This window comes from Hyperolius riggenbachi, chromosome 11, assembly GCF_040937935.1.
Source record: "Hyperolius riggenbachi isolate aHypRig1 chromosome 11, aHypRig1.pri, whole genome shotgun sequence".
NCBI lineage: Eukaryota > Metazoa > Chordata > Amphibia > Anura > Hyperoliidae > Hyperolius > Hyperolius riggenbachi.
In genome coordinates, this window is record NC_090656.1 from 6,043,157 (window position 1) to 6,056,080 (window position 12,924).

Sequence of the window (12,924 nt, forward strand, 5' to 3'; positions counted from 1 at the left end):
TCAGTGATCAGGAAAAAGAGTGCAATTATCAGGATACTTCAGCAGTGGTGACTGACGCCTGGAAAGAGGAGGAGCCAAGTCATGTATGTCCAATTAAAGTGAAAACTCCAATCAAATTTTAATGAATACCCAAACTGAAATGTGACATAATGAGATAGACATGTGTATGTACAGTGCCTAGCACACAAATAACTGTGCTGTGTTCCTTTTTTTCTTTCTCTGTCTGAAAGAGTTAAATATCAGGTATGTAAGTGGCTGACTCAGTCCTGACTCAGACAGGAAGTGACTCCAGTGTGACCCTCACTGATAAGAAATTCCAACTATAAAACACTTTCCTAGCAGAAAATGGCTTCTGAGAGCAAGAAAGAGATAAAAAAGGGGAATTTCTTATCAGTGAGGTTCACTCTATAGTCACTTCCTGTCTGAGTCAGGACTGAGTCAGCCACTTACATACCTGATATTTAACTCTTTCAGGCAGAGAAAGAAAAAAAGGAACACAGCCTAGTTATCTGTGTGCTCGGCACTGTACATACACATGTCTATCTCATTATGTCACATTTCAGTTCGGGTATCGTTTAAGTGTCAAGGCGGCAGAACACTGCTTGATATTTCTCCAAGATTCAGTCTCTTTGATGGAATCTGCCAGAGCTGAGTTGAAGAATTTCCATCTGAAGGTGCCCAATGACAGTACAATTTATTCACCCAATGCGATCTTTCAATGCAATTTTTACGATCGAATTGTATAGAAAATTTGCCAATTACGAAGGCAATCGATAGTCAACGATTCTTTGGATGATTGCTAAATAGGATAAAAATAAATCCAAAATTTGAAGAAAGAATCGTTCAGTAAATGTGAACATTCGATAATTGCCTTTCCGATTAATTACGATCATTCAAATCGCATCGTAAGATTGCATTTAGTGAAAAATTGTACCGTTAATGGGTACCTTATGGCTGGATTCACACTGCACCGGATGAAAAACTGATCCAGTAAAAACGTATCAGTTATCTGTTTAAACAGGTCAGTTTCTTACAATGGCATCAGTTTGTCAGCCGGTTCCGTCTGTTCTGTTTTCGCATCGCCGCCATGTTCTTCAGCCGCCACCGTTTGAGTCCTAGAAGTGCTGGTATTTGACGCCCAGAGCCCCTTCAGAAGCACCAGTAGAGATCCTCCCTGGGGAAAGGACTATTGCTATCGGTCTATTGCAAACCAATGGGAGCCTGATGCTTCTGCCCCGGCTCGGATCTTTATACCGGCACTTCTTCAGTGCAGGGACCCAAATGGACGGTGGCAGCTGCGCAGAGGATTCAGATGGATGGTGGCAGGTGAGTATTTAGTGAAACGTATAAGGCTAGCAGACTATAATAATAATAATTAGAAAATTTGTATAGCGCTTTTCTCCTGTCGGACTCAAAGCGCTCAGGAGCTGCAGCCACTGGGACGCACTCATGAGTCCACCCTGCAGTGTTAGGGAGTCTTGCCTAAGGACTCCTTACTAAATAGGTACTGACCCTGGTGCCTATGTCAAAGGCGGCGCCCTTAACCAGTACACTATCCAGCCTAGTGAGAACGTACACCATCCACTCTCATAGACTAGCAGTGATTGTATCTGCTTCTTCTGGCTGAGCCAGAAATCATGTGCAGGACCCAAACTTGCATTCTGTTTGCAGACCGAATGGATCCATTCCGAATGTACTGATATGACCAGATCCTATTGCTTTGCATAGGATCCATTTGCAACCGCACCAAAAAATGGAACATTTTTATGATGTAAGGAAGTCACAACTTTTGATTCCCATAAAAGGTTCCAATAAAGCCAGCGCACTCTCATGCGGGATAGCTATACACGTTTGCGCTACATGCGGGCTCTCCCTGCAGGCATACGGCTTTCCTGGCTGAGAAGCGTATCGCTCTCCACTCTTCCACCAAGCTCCACTTGCAGTGTCTCCGATCCCCGCTACAGGTACTGGATCACGTCACCACGTCCGCACCACCCAAGTAGTTTCATTATTAAAGTGTACCTGTAAGAAAAAAAAATGCCTCTGGGGTTACTTACCTTAGGAGGGGGGAAGACTCTGGATCCTAATGAGGCTTTCCCCTTTCTCCTCGGTAGAGGGGATCCAGCGATGGGATCCACGAAGATCTGCTTGTCAGAGTACACGCATGCGCACTACCGGCTCTCAGCTTGGCCCCAGCCAGAAATAGCTGAGCCTGATCAGGTCCACTTTACTGCGCAGGGGCACACGCCCCGATCAGGCTCAGCTATTTACGCCAAAGCCTGAGTGGAGCGCCGGTAGTGCGCCTGCATGCCCTTGTTTGTCTGTGTATACTGTTTAGACACGTTGGCCTTTATTCAATTCCCTTTTTCTCCTGATAGTTTCACATCTTATCAATAAAACACCTTTTAAAGTGTAACGGAGACGCAACGCAAAGAATAAACGCTATCACCCCAGGCTCACTAGTCCCTCGTTGTCCTCCCAGGCCACCGGGATCCTCCGCTAGGCGGCTCGATACTCCATCCAGTCGGCACATGCGCAGTACAGCCTTGCCCTCCTCAGTCATGCTCCCGTTGCAGGGCTGAGATGCGCATGCGCAGTTCTCCCTCGACTGGCCAAATAACCAGGCCAAATTGCAGAGGGGGTGCTGTGGGAGGACGGCGAGGGACCGATGAGCCTGAACGGGGCTGGAGATCAGGTTTACTTTAACCACTTAAGGACCACAGGCTTAAACCCCCCTAGTGACCAGGCCATTTTTCAGGCCACTGCAGCTTTAAGGGCTTGCTGCAGGGCTGCACAACTCAGCACACAAGTGATTCCTCCCTCCCCTTTTCTACCTACCAACAGAACTCTCTGTTGGTGGGTGAGGATTGCTCCCAGGTTGTTTATTTTTTTTTTGTAAATATTTCTTGTAATTTTTTTTACTAATATTACTATTTATTTTAACCATTCTCTGCCAGCTTCAACCAATGAGAGCTAATTGCTCTAATGCGTCCCAGAGAGACAGACGTGTCACATGGCTGTACCCCGTACAGCGCTGCTGCAGATCGCATCGCTGTTCTATGTAAATAGATGGCGGTTTCGCCATCTAACGATCTCCTAGCAGCAGTCGCCGTTGGGAGGCTGATGACAGAGCGGAGCATCAGCGCGCGCGACCTCCTGCAAAACACGCCCCCAGGACTGCGCGGTCCTGGCACTGCCGCTGCGATCCCAAAGGCGTAATCCGGTCGGCAAGTAGTTAAGCCACCAGGAAGCAAGAAACACTTGCTGTATACTTGTTTGAAATAATTATAACAGAACATTTTCTCCTATTTTTTTTTGTACTTTTTCAATTGCAGGACTTTGAAACTTATTTCAGATAGAAGATGAAAAATGATCTCCTAGGAGAAAACTCCACAGAAAAAGGGAATTGAATAAGGGCCATTATTATTTGGTATCTTAAAGTGCACCTGGGCCAAAGCTCGGGTACAAAGTCACATACTTACCTAAGGACAGGGAAGCCTCTGGATCCTAATGAGGCTTCCCGCTCTGTCCTCCAATGCGGCTCGCGGACCTTCTAAAGATTACCGGCAAGGGCTCCTCTTCAGATACCAGCATGGCCGTACAATGCCTGAGCGAGTGCAGCCGCTTACTGCACAGGTATAGCTCCAGCGCTCGTGTTAGCAGGGGGGCGAGGCCTCGATCAGCTGGAGGGTCCCGGGCAGCGGCGGAGGACAGCGAGGGAAGCCCCATTAGGATCCAGAGGCTTCCTTCTCCTTAGGTAAGTAAGTGCTTCTCTTTTAAAGGACAGCTATAGTGAGGGGGATATGAAGGCTGCCATATTTAATTACTTTTAAAGAGAGTCTGAAGCGAGAATAAATCTCGCTTCAGAGCTCATAGTTAGCAGGGGCATGTGTGCCCCTGCTAAACCGCCGCAATAGCGCCGCTAAACGGGGGTCCCTTGACCCCCAAACCCCCCACTGCGACACTTGGTCGCAGACTTGGTCGCTCCTGGAGGCAGGGCTAACAGTTGCAGCCCTGCCTCCAGTCGCGTCTATCAGCGGCGCATCGCCGCCTCTCCCCCGCCCCTCTCAGTGAAGGAAGGCTGAGAGGGGCGGGGGAGAGGCGGAGGTACGCGTCTGACAGACGCGCGTGGGGCAGGGCTGCGGCGGTTAGCCCTGCCCCAATGCGGAAGTGCTCCCCCGCTTTACGGAGGGGATTTGGGGGTGAAGGGACCCCCGTTAAGCCGCGGGATAGCGGCGGTATAGCAGGGGCACACATGCCCCTGCTTTCTATGAGGTCTGAAGCGAGATTTATTCTCGCTTCAGACTCTCTTTAAGAAATACCAGTTGCCCGGCTGTCCTGCAGACCCTCTGCCTCTAATACTTTTAGCCACAGCCCCTGAACAAGCATGCAGCACATCAGGTGTTTACGGCATTACAGTCAGATCTGACAAGCTTAGCTGCATGCTTGTTTCAATTCTTATCCAGACAATGCTGCAGCCAAATACAACTGGTATTGTTTAACTGGAAATAAATATGGCATCCTCCTTATTCTTCTCACTTCAGTTGTCCTTTAAGCCCAACTTTGAAAAAAAGCAAAAAAAAAAAAAAAAGTTTATTTTTGTCTTAAAGAGAACCAGAGGTGAAGAGTTATTAACAGGAAAAGAGAAATTCTCCCAAACAGGGCCACAGAAGACAATAAAAGTTCAAAGATTTCCAACCCTCTCCCCACTCTCCAAGTCTGAAAATGTTTCCTTTCAGTTGAGCTTATAATTGGATGATGATTGGATGATGATTGTGTCATATCAATAATGATGATAATTAAAGGATACCCGAGGTGACACGTGACATGATGAGATAGACATGAGTATGTACAGTGCCCAGCACACAAATATCTATGCTGTGTTCCTTTTTTTCCTTCTCTGCCTGAAAGAGTTAAACATCAGGTATGTAAGTGGCTGACTCCGTCCTGACTCAGACAGGAAGTGACTACAGTGTGACCCTCACTGATAAGAAATTCCAACTATAAAACACTTTCCTAGCAGAAAATGGCTTCTGAGAGCAGGAAAGAGAGAAAAATGGTCAATAGTTCATAGATTTTAGCTCTGGCTTACTTCATAATGAATGTGTCATTGAACAAAAAAAATAAAACAGTAAAAACTTAAAAAGTAGATTTAAATATAAAATAAAACTGGAATATCTTAAAAAGTCATTTTTAGGAGGAGGAGGATAGATACAATTGTTTATCTCATCAGTTTATTTTCACCTCAGGTGTCCTTTATGCTGTGTGATGACACTTCATGCAGCCAATCGGCTGTGATTGCTGATATACGGAGACTTGTGATTTGCTGAACAGATTGGGGATCAGAGTCAGGGATGGAGAGCGCAACTGCTCCGTTCCCCCGCCTGTCAGCTGCAGGACGGGCACCGATACTTATGCAATGTTTACATTCGGGAGACGGTAATGGAGATGCCACAGGTAGGTGACGCCATCCTCCTCGCTGGGATAATAACACCACACATATCTGTGTGTGCCAACACGTGGCGCAGCTGGGAAGCGGCAGATGTGCCCGACGTGTTCTGCGTGCCAAGCAGATCCCCGGCTATGAAAGTGGCGCGCGGTGCCAAGTCTTCGCTTATCTGCTGCTGACACACGTTACGGCATCGCAGGCTGCACGCTTCTCACAGTCAGCTTTCCACATTGATGCGCAGCGGAGGCTGGGAAACCCCCCCTCCCCCAGCGTAACCGCGGGGAACAGCTGACGTGGGGGAATCCGTGGCGTAGGGTAGACAACGCGATATCGGGAATATTATATACTGTACTATATAATATCAGAGGTCACCGCGAAGATCCACGAGGATGTCGACACGCGATGGCGAATGGGTTTTATGTGCGTCAAGGTGGCTTCTAATATTCTGTATATTCAAATAGACAATGTATACGGACTTCCTGTCAACACTGCGTTCCAAATCATTATGCAAATTGTATTTAAAGAGAAACCGTGACCAAGAATTGAACTTCATCCCAATCAGTAGCTGACACCACCTTTCACATGAGAGATCTATTCCTTTTCACAAACGGATCATCAGGGGGCGCTGTATGGCTGATACTGTGGTGAAAGCCCTCCCACAGTGTGATGTCAGGACCATGGTGCTGACATCACACTGTGGGAGCCTTGTTGCATTGTGGGAATAAGAGCTGTTTCCAACTGCCAAAGCATCTCCTTCCAGTGATATCACCTGCCAGCAGTAAAAATGTCACCATGTGGTAAATGTCAAAATGTAAATCAGGGAAAGGAAAGATTTTACAATGGGCAAACGCTGACTAAATCAGTTATACAAAATTATTTTCACTGGAGTTCCTCTTTAAGCGTCATAAAAATTTAATATTTTGTTTTTTAATTAAACTCATGGATAGCATTGTGTCTCTGGGCTCTATTGACCACTGACATCAATCTCGGACACCTCTGATAACTAGTTTGCCAGGTGAGCCCGGTTAAGGAAAAACTACTAAAAAAAAGGGTTTTCTATATTTGTTACAACAGAGTAACCAGGCAGCTCAGGGTGACCCAAACTACTAGGAACGTATAGAGGGATAAAAGGAACCAAAATCCCTCCTACTAAAAAAGCAAAGCTTGGTGTAATTGCCTTCTTAAAACAGAAGGAAATTTGCAATAATTCAGTTATAAATGAACATTTGTGGTTACCCACAATGCACACCTACTAAATATGCAAATTATCCTTTTCCGCCCTTGTTAAGCCAGGCAAGCATCCAGCAGACCACCGTTTTCAGGCAATATGAAAAAGAATAATGATCTCTCTGCTACTGAAAAGTGTGGAATAGTTGAATACATTGGACAAGGTATGAAAACTTCAGATATTTCATAAAAACATAAGCATGATCTGTTAAATGATTTGTGGCTGACTCAGAGCACACAGAAGTTTGTGCAGATAAAGGCAAAATGAGGAAGATTTCTGCCACAGAAATACATTGGATTAAGAGAGCAGCTGCTAAAATGCCATTACAAAGCATCAAATAGGCATTTGAATCTGCTGGTGCCTTTGGAGTCCCGCAGACATCAAGGTTCAGGATCCTCCAGAGGATTGTAGTTATGCATATACCTTCTATTCAGCCACCCCTAACCTAAGCTCACAAGCAGATGTGGCTGCAGTGGGCCCAGAACTACTTGAAGACTCATTTTTGAACAGTCTTGTTTACTGATGAGTGCCGTGCAACTCTTCATGGTCCAGATGGATGGAGTGGTGGATGACTGGTGGACGGTCACCACTTCCCAACGAGGCAGCGACATCAGCAAGGAGGTGGAGGAGTAATGTTTTGGGCTGGAAACATGGGAAGCTAGCTGGCCGGCCCCTTTAGGGTCCCTGAAGGTGTGAAAATTACCTCTGAAAAGTATGTGGAGTTTCTGACTGACCACTTTCTTCCAAGGCACAAAAAGAACTGTTAGTTTTTCGTGTCACCACCCCACCCCCTCTAGCACGCCCCTCTCCACTTGTGTATCATAGCTGATTGTGCACTCTACACAGCGTAATGTGAACTTGTATTACTGGGACTACCACTCCAGTGTATAATATGGTATATTACTACCTGTATTGTGTTGTGTACCTTATTGCTTATTACCTGTATCATGCTGTCGGTCACCCCTGTTATCATTGTCTGTAAACTTATGTATTGTACAGCGCTGCGTAATATGTTGCCGCTATATAAATCCAATAACTAATAATAAAATCATCTTCAAGCAAGACAATGCACCTTCTAATGCTGCAAGGATTACCTCTGCATCATCATATCAGCATAAAAGGAGAGGAACTCATGGTGTGGCCCACATCCTCCCCTGACCTCAATCCCAATGAGAACCTTTGGAGTATCCTCCTGCAAAAGATCTATGAGGATGGGAGGCAGTTTACATCCAAATAGCAGCTCTGGGAGGCTATTCTGACATCTTTCAAATAAATTCAAGCATAAACTCTCCAAAAACTCGCAAGTTCAACGGATGCAAGAATTCTGAAGCGTCTATCAAATAAGGGGTCCTATGCAGAATACTAGAGGGAAGAGGAGCGCTCCATAGTGTATTACCAGAAAAGATGCTTTAATACGCAAGGAATTGTACTTACAAGATGTACAAGGAATATACGCATGTAAGCGGGCAGGTCATCCGCTATATCCCCTCCTGCGGACAGATCGTACGCTTCTGTGGCCAGCAGTGCGCGCTCCGATGTAACCGTTGCTCGTCTCGCTGGGGGGGGGGGGTGGAGCCTAAACCTGGCGTGCCTGTAGCGTCATTACGCGTTTCGGCGCTCTGCGCCTTCCTCAGATGACGTCACAGGCTCTGGCACGTCCTATTTGTACACAGCCGTCGCTAAGGAAAGCTATGGGTGCTGTGTGGGGTCATTTTATGTATATAGCAGCGGAATGCACAAATACAGAGTTAAGGGAGAATGGGCGGGGATGCAGCCGATTATCAGCTGGCCTTTTGCGCTCAATCTCTCCGCAGAAGTTTACATTTAACCATAAATAAATCTTATTGACAGATAGTTACATAAATATGAGATTGATACACATTAGACATTTTTAGACAATAAACATCAATACAAATATAGATAAAAATATCCCTTAAAATTACTCATTTTAAATGAAATTTAAGCAATAAAATTACTAGTGATCATTCTTTGAAGCAACACTGGCTGCGCAGGTAAACTCCTCCGCAGCCTGTAAAATTCCAATTGGATTGACCACAGAAGCCAAACCGTGGTCTTAACAACATGACATCTTTTTTACACACACTTTCAAATCTCTAGCGTATAATTGTGAAAGCAATCTTAAAACTATGGGCTGATCTATTTAGAATTTTACTGCATGCTTATTCAACAAACTGTCCACTATTTACAGAGGAATTAACATTATATCTGATGGGCGCCCCATCTCCACAGCGGTTTCTAGGCGAACGCAGGAAACCATTAAAAATGGGTTAGTGTAGGATTATAGTTTATCTCAAATAAAGACCATAACATTATAGTTAGTATTATGATTCTAACGCATGCTGCTATTCTAAATAGATGAGTACTCACCGCCCCTTTCTATACAAATGGTATAGACGACTATAGCGAACTGGGGGATCACTAAAAAGGAAAAAGGGGAAGAAAATTGTAAAGTTTAAAAATGGCTAAACCATACTAAATCATAAAAAGGTAGACACTTCCAAACCCTCATTAAGACCATTTGGAAACAATGCATTCATGCTAAAGATCCAAAATGTTTCTCTTTCACATCATTTTTTATACCTTTCACCAGCTTGTAAGCTTTTTGGAATACATTCCAAACCTAGAATCTTCAGGGAATCTACACTGCCATCATGATGATCCTTAAAGTGACGGGGAACACTGTGCTATAGAGGGGATATAGCGGATGACCTGCCCACTTACATGCGTATATTCCTTGTACATCTTGTAAGTACAATTTTATTCCTTGCGTATTAAAGAGACTCCGTAACAAAAATGTCATCCGGTTTTCTTCCATCCTACAAGTTCCAAAATCTATTCTAATGTGCTCTGGCTTACTGCAGCACGTTCTACTATCACCATCTCTGTAATAAATCAACTTATCTCTCTCCTGTCAGACTTGTCGGCTTGTGTCTGGAAGGCTGCCAAGTTCTTCAGTGTTGTGGTTCTGTGATGCATCTCCCCCCTCCAGGCCCCTCTATGCACACTGCCTGTGTATTATTTAGATTAGTGCAGCTTCTCTCTGCTCTATTATCTTTTACAAGCTGGATAAATCCTCCTCTGAGCTGGCTGGGCTTTCACATACTGAGGAATTACATACAGGCAGAGCTGTCTGCACTCTGCAGGAAGAAACAGCCTGACACTTCAGTGGAAGATAGCTGCAGGGGGAAAGAAACACACAAATGATCTCTTGAGATTAAAAAGGAAGGCTATATACAGCCTGCTTGTGTATGGATGTATTTTCTATGTGTGGACTACTGTACATTAACCTACTTCCTGTTTTGGTGGCCGTTTGTTTATAAACACACTTTTTAAAACTGTTTTTAACCACTTTTAATGCGGCGAGGAGCGGCGAAATTGTGACAGAGGGTAATAGGAGATGTCCCCTAACGCACTGGTATGTTTACTTTTGTGTGATTTTAACAATACAGATTCTCTTTAAAGCATCTTTTATGTTAATACACTATGGAGCGCTCCTCTTCCCTCTAGTATTCTGCATCACCCAAATCTAAGGAGCTGAGCCGTGTATCTACCATCTGCACTATAGAGGAGCCTGTTTCCTGTAGCTCTGACTGACAGCGCAAAAATACACAAGCATCTATAAGGGGTCCTATGCTCCTGGCTCCCGTTGCCAGGAGCATTTTGCACATGTGCAGTAGAAATTATTTCGTACTACGCTTACTACGCATGCGCAGAGCTCTCCTGTCGATGGGAGCACTATCAGGAGGTGTGCAGACCGGGACCTCGCATCCAAATGATAGAGGGTCACTGTGGGGGACCGGAGGAATGCTTTGTGACGGCACGGGCACAGGGCGGCTGCAGGGGGCTGGTAGAAGACCCAGGTAAGTTAAAGTCTTTTATTTTACTTCAGTTTAGGTTCACTTTAAAGCAAACCAGAGACGTAAACTCTTCAAAGATTTATACAAACCTGGGGCTTCCTCCAGCCCCATCTGCTCGGATCACTCCCACTCAGCCATCCTCAGTCTTCCGCTGCCAGTCTGAGCAAGCGCAGTGCACTCTCTACATATCTTTCCTTGCTCAGACTGGCCGCGGCTGGCCGAATTTACTGGACCCGGTGCAGAAGAAGAAGACTGAGGAAGAAGGCGTGGGAGCAATCTGTGTGGATGAGGTTGGAGGAATCCCCAGGTATGTATACATTTATGAAGAGTCATCATCTCTGGTGCACTTTAAGCTAGGTACACACGTTAGATAACAATCAGCCCGGGCAGCCAATCAGGGCCGTCTCAACCGAGAAGCTATAGTGTGTACAAGTGCCCACCGACACTACATAAAGACCTGGCATGAGGAATCCCAGCAAAGCTACCTTAGGTAAGCCCAGAGGTACGCTCATACTGGATCCACATACCTCTGCGTGTTGTCCACTCCTTTCCTGGTTCCCGTGACAACAACGCCTTGAAAACTTTGGCTTCTGGTTAAAGTCAGATTTGTGGAGAGGAATAGGCGGGTTTGCTGCGACATTACCGCCTTTCACCGTCCCCCACCCCATTCAGTCACCTTATAGCGTACTATAAAAAGGAAATGTAGTGAATAAAATTGCTTATTTTTTACAATATTAATTTACTGATTATTTAGTCAGTGTTTGCCATTGTAAAATCTCTCCTCACCCTGATTTATCACTGGTGGTGACATCTTTAGTTCTGCCAGGTGATCTGTACGGAATGTTCATAACTGAGAGTTCTGTGCAAAGAGGGTGATATTGCTTGCTTGGCAGCTGGAAAAGGCCGTTATTTCCCACAATGCAACGAGGTTCACAGACAGGAAACTGTTGGGGTCATGGTCCTTTCTTGTGGTGTAAAACCCTGACATAATATTCAATAAAAACATGTTTCCCTACTTTTTATATGCCATACGGCTATCATATTTGCATTTGGGCATAAGTATTATTATTCATTTAGAAGTTATACGTTCCCAAAAGTACAGTTTTTTGTTTTGAGAGCTGACTTTGCATTTTATTCATAACTGGCTTTATTCATAATGTATTGAAGGCAGAAATGCTTTGAGTTTCTGTCTGTGTCCAGGAGCTTCTGCACAGTCAGACAATGTGTCACATTCCTCACTTGATACAATTAAGTAAACACAAGATAACATTATCTACACTTGGGATGCTTCCAGATTTCTCTGCACTGAACTTTCCAGCCCTGTGTGTAACCCTTTGAATGCTGTTCTAGTAAAAAAAAATGGTGGTAGTATATAATATGCTGTAAATATTTTTTTAGAGCAAAGAAGAAATACTGGGTTATATTCCGCTTTAAGGGAAAAAAATTAGCCAAAATGGGTATTTACCTCAGTAGAGACTAGAAAGACGCCTCCACCGATGCAGCGCGGAGACCCTCGGAACTCGCTTGATAAGGGCTTTGTAAAGCGATGCGCGGGGTCGCACTACTGTCCTGTGAATAAGCGCTGAAGCACTGCGCAGGAAGCCTCACTGAGCCGATCAGGCTAGGCTTTCTCCACTGAGCCGAGTGGGTTCTGTGCTACTACCGAGGCGTCCTGCGGCTGCACCGTGTGGCCACGCCCGTTCACAGACAGAAGCGTAGCTGCAAACTTCCGAGGATCCCAGCGCTGGATCGGTGGTCAGTAGGAGGACTTGGGAAGCCTGTGGATGATCCAGAGGCTTTCCTCTACCAAGGTAAATATCTCATTTTTGGGGGGTCTGTGGATCAAGCAGGTTTGCTTTAAAGGGGTTCTGTGGAGGGTAAAAAAAAAAAAAAAAAACCTGACACTTACCTGGGGCTTCTATCAGCCCCCTGCAGCTGTCATGTCCCGCGCCATCCTCCTCCGATTCTCCGCCACCGGGCCTGGTTTAATTATTCATCTAACTAGACCGCCATCCTCCACATATGTATTAGTAGGTTATGTTATTCCTAGGATGGGAAGAGATGGGGCTTGTAGGTGATTTATTACCTTTTTTAACATTATTACTCGCAATGTGTGCAATGTGCAATCCTATTGGACCACCTCATAATTGATAGGTCCTTTGACAAATAATACAGGAACAAAGGGGCGTGTTAGTGGGAGTAACCCATACCCTCCCCTCCCAGCATCCTCTGGAGCCATCACACCACTATAAAAGGGCGAGGTGAGCAGACTGGACTCATTTGGTTGCTGGTAGTGGCCTAATCTATTTATTAAGCTACCTTGATATGTGTAATATGTAATGTTTTATAATGTATATACTTTAGCACTT

The 12,924-nt window shown here is 45.2% G+C and overlaps 1 protein-coding gene across 2 annotated transcripts in view; it reads right to left on the minus strand.

Annotated features, from left to right (window-relative positions):
- The window catches only part of LOC137538314 (protein CBFA2T3-like), a 386,498-nt gene that overhangs the window by 365,598 nt on the left and 7,976 nt on the right, over positions 1-12,924 (minus strand). For both annotated transcript variants that reach the window (XM_068260399.1, XM_068260400.1), the window contains exon 3: positions 9,066-9,116. In XM_068260399.1, the coding sequence (XP_068116500.1) occupies positions 9,066-9,116 (51 nt within the window). The remainder of the gene's footprint in view (positions 1-9,065; positions 9,117-12,924) is intronic.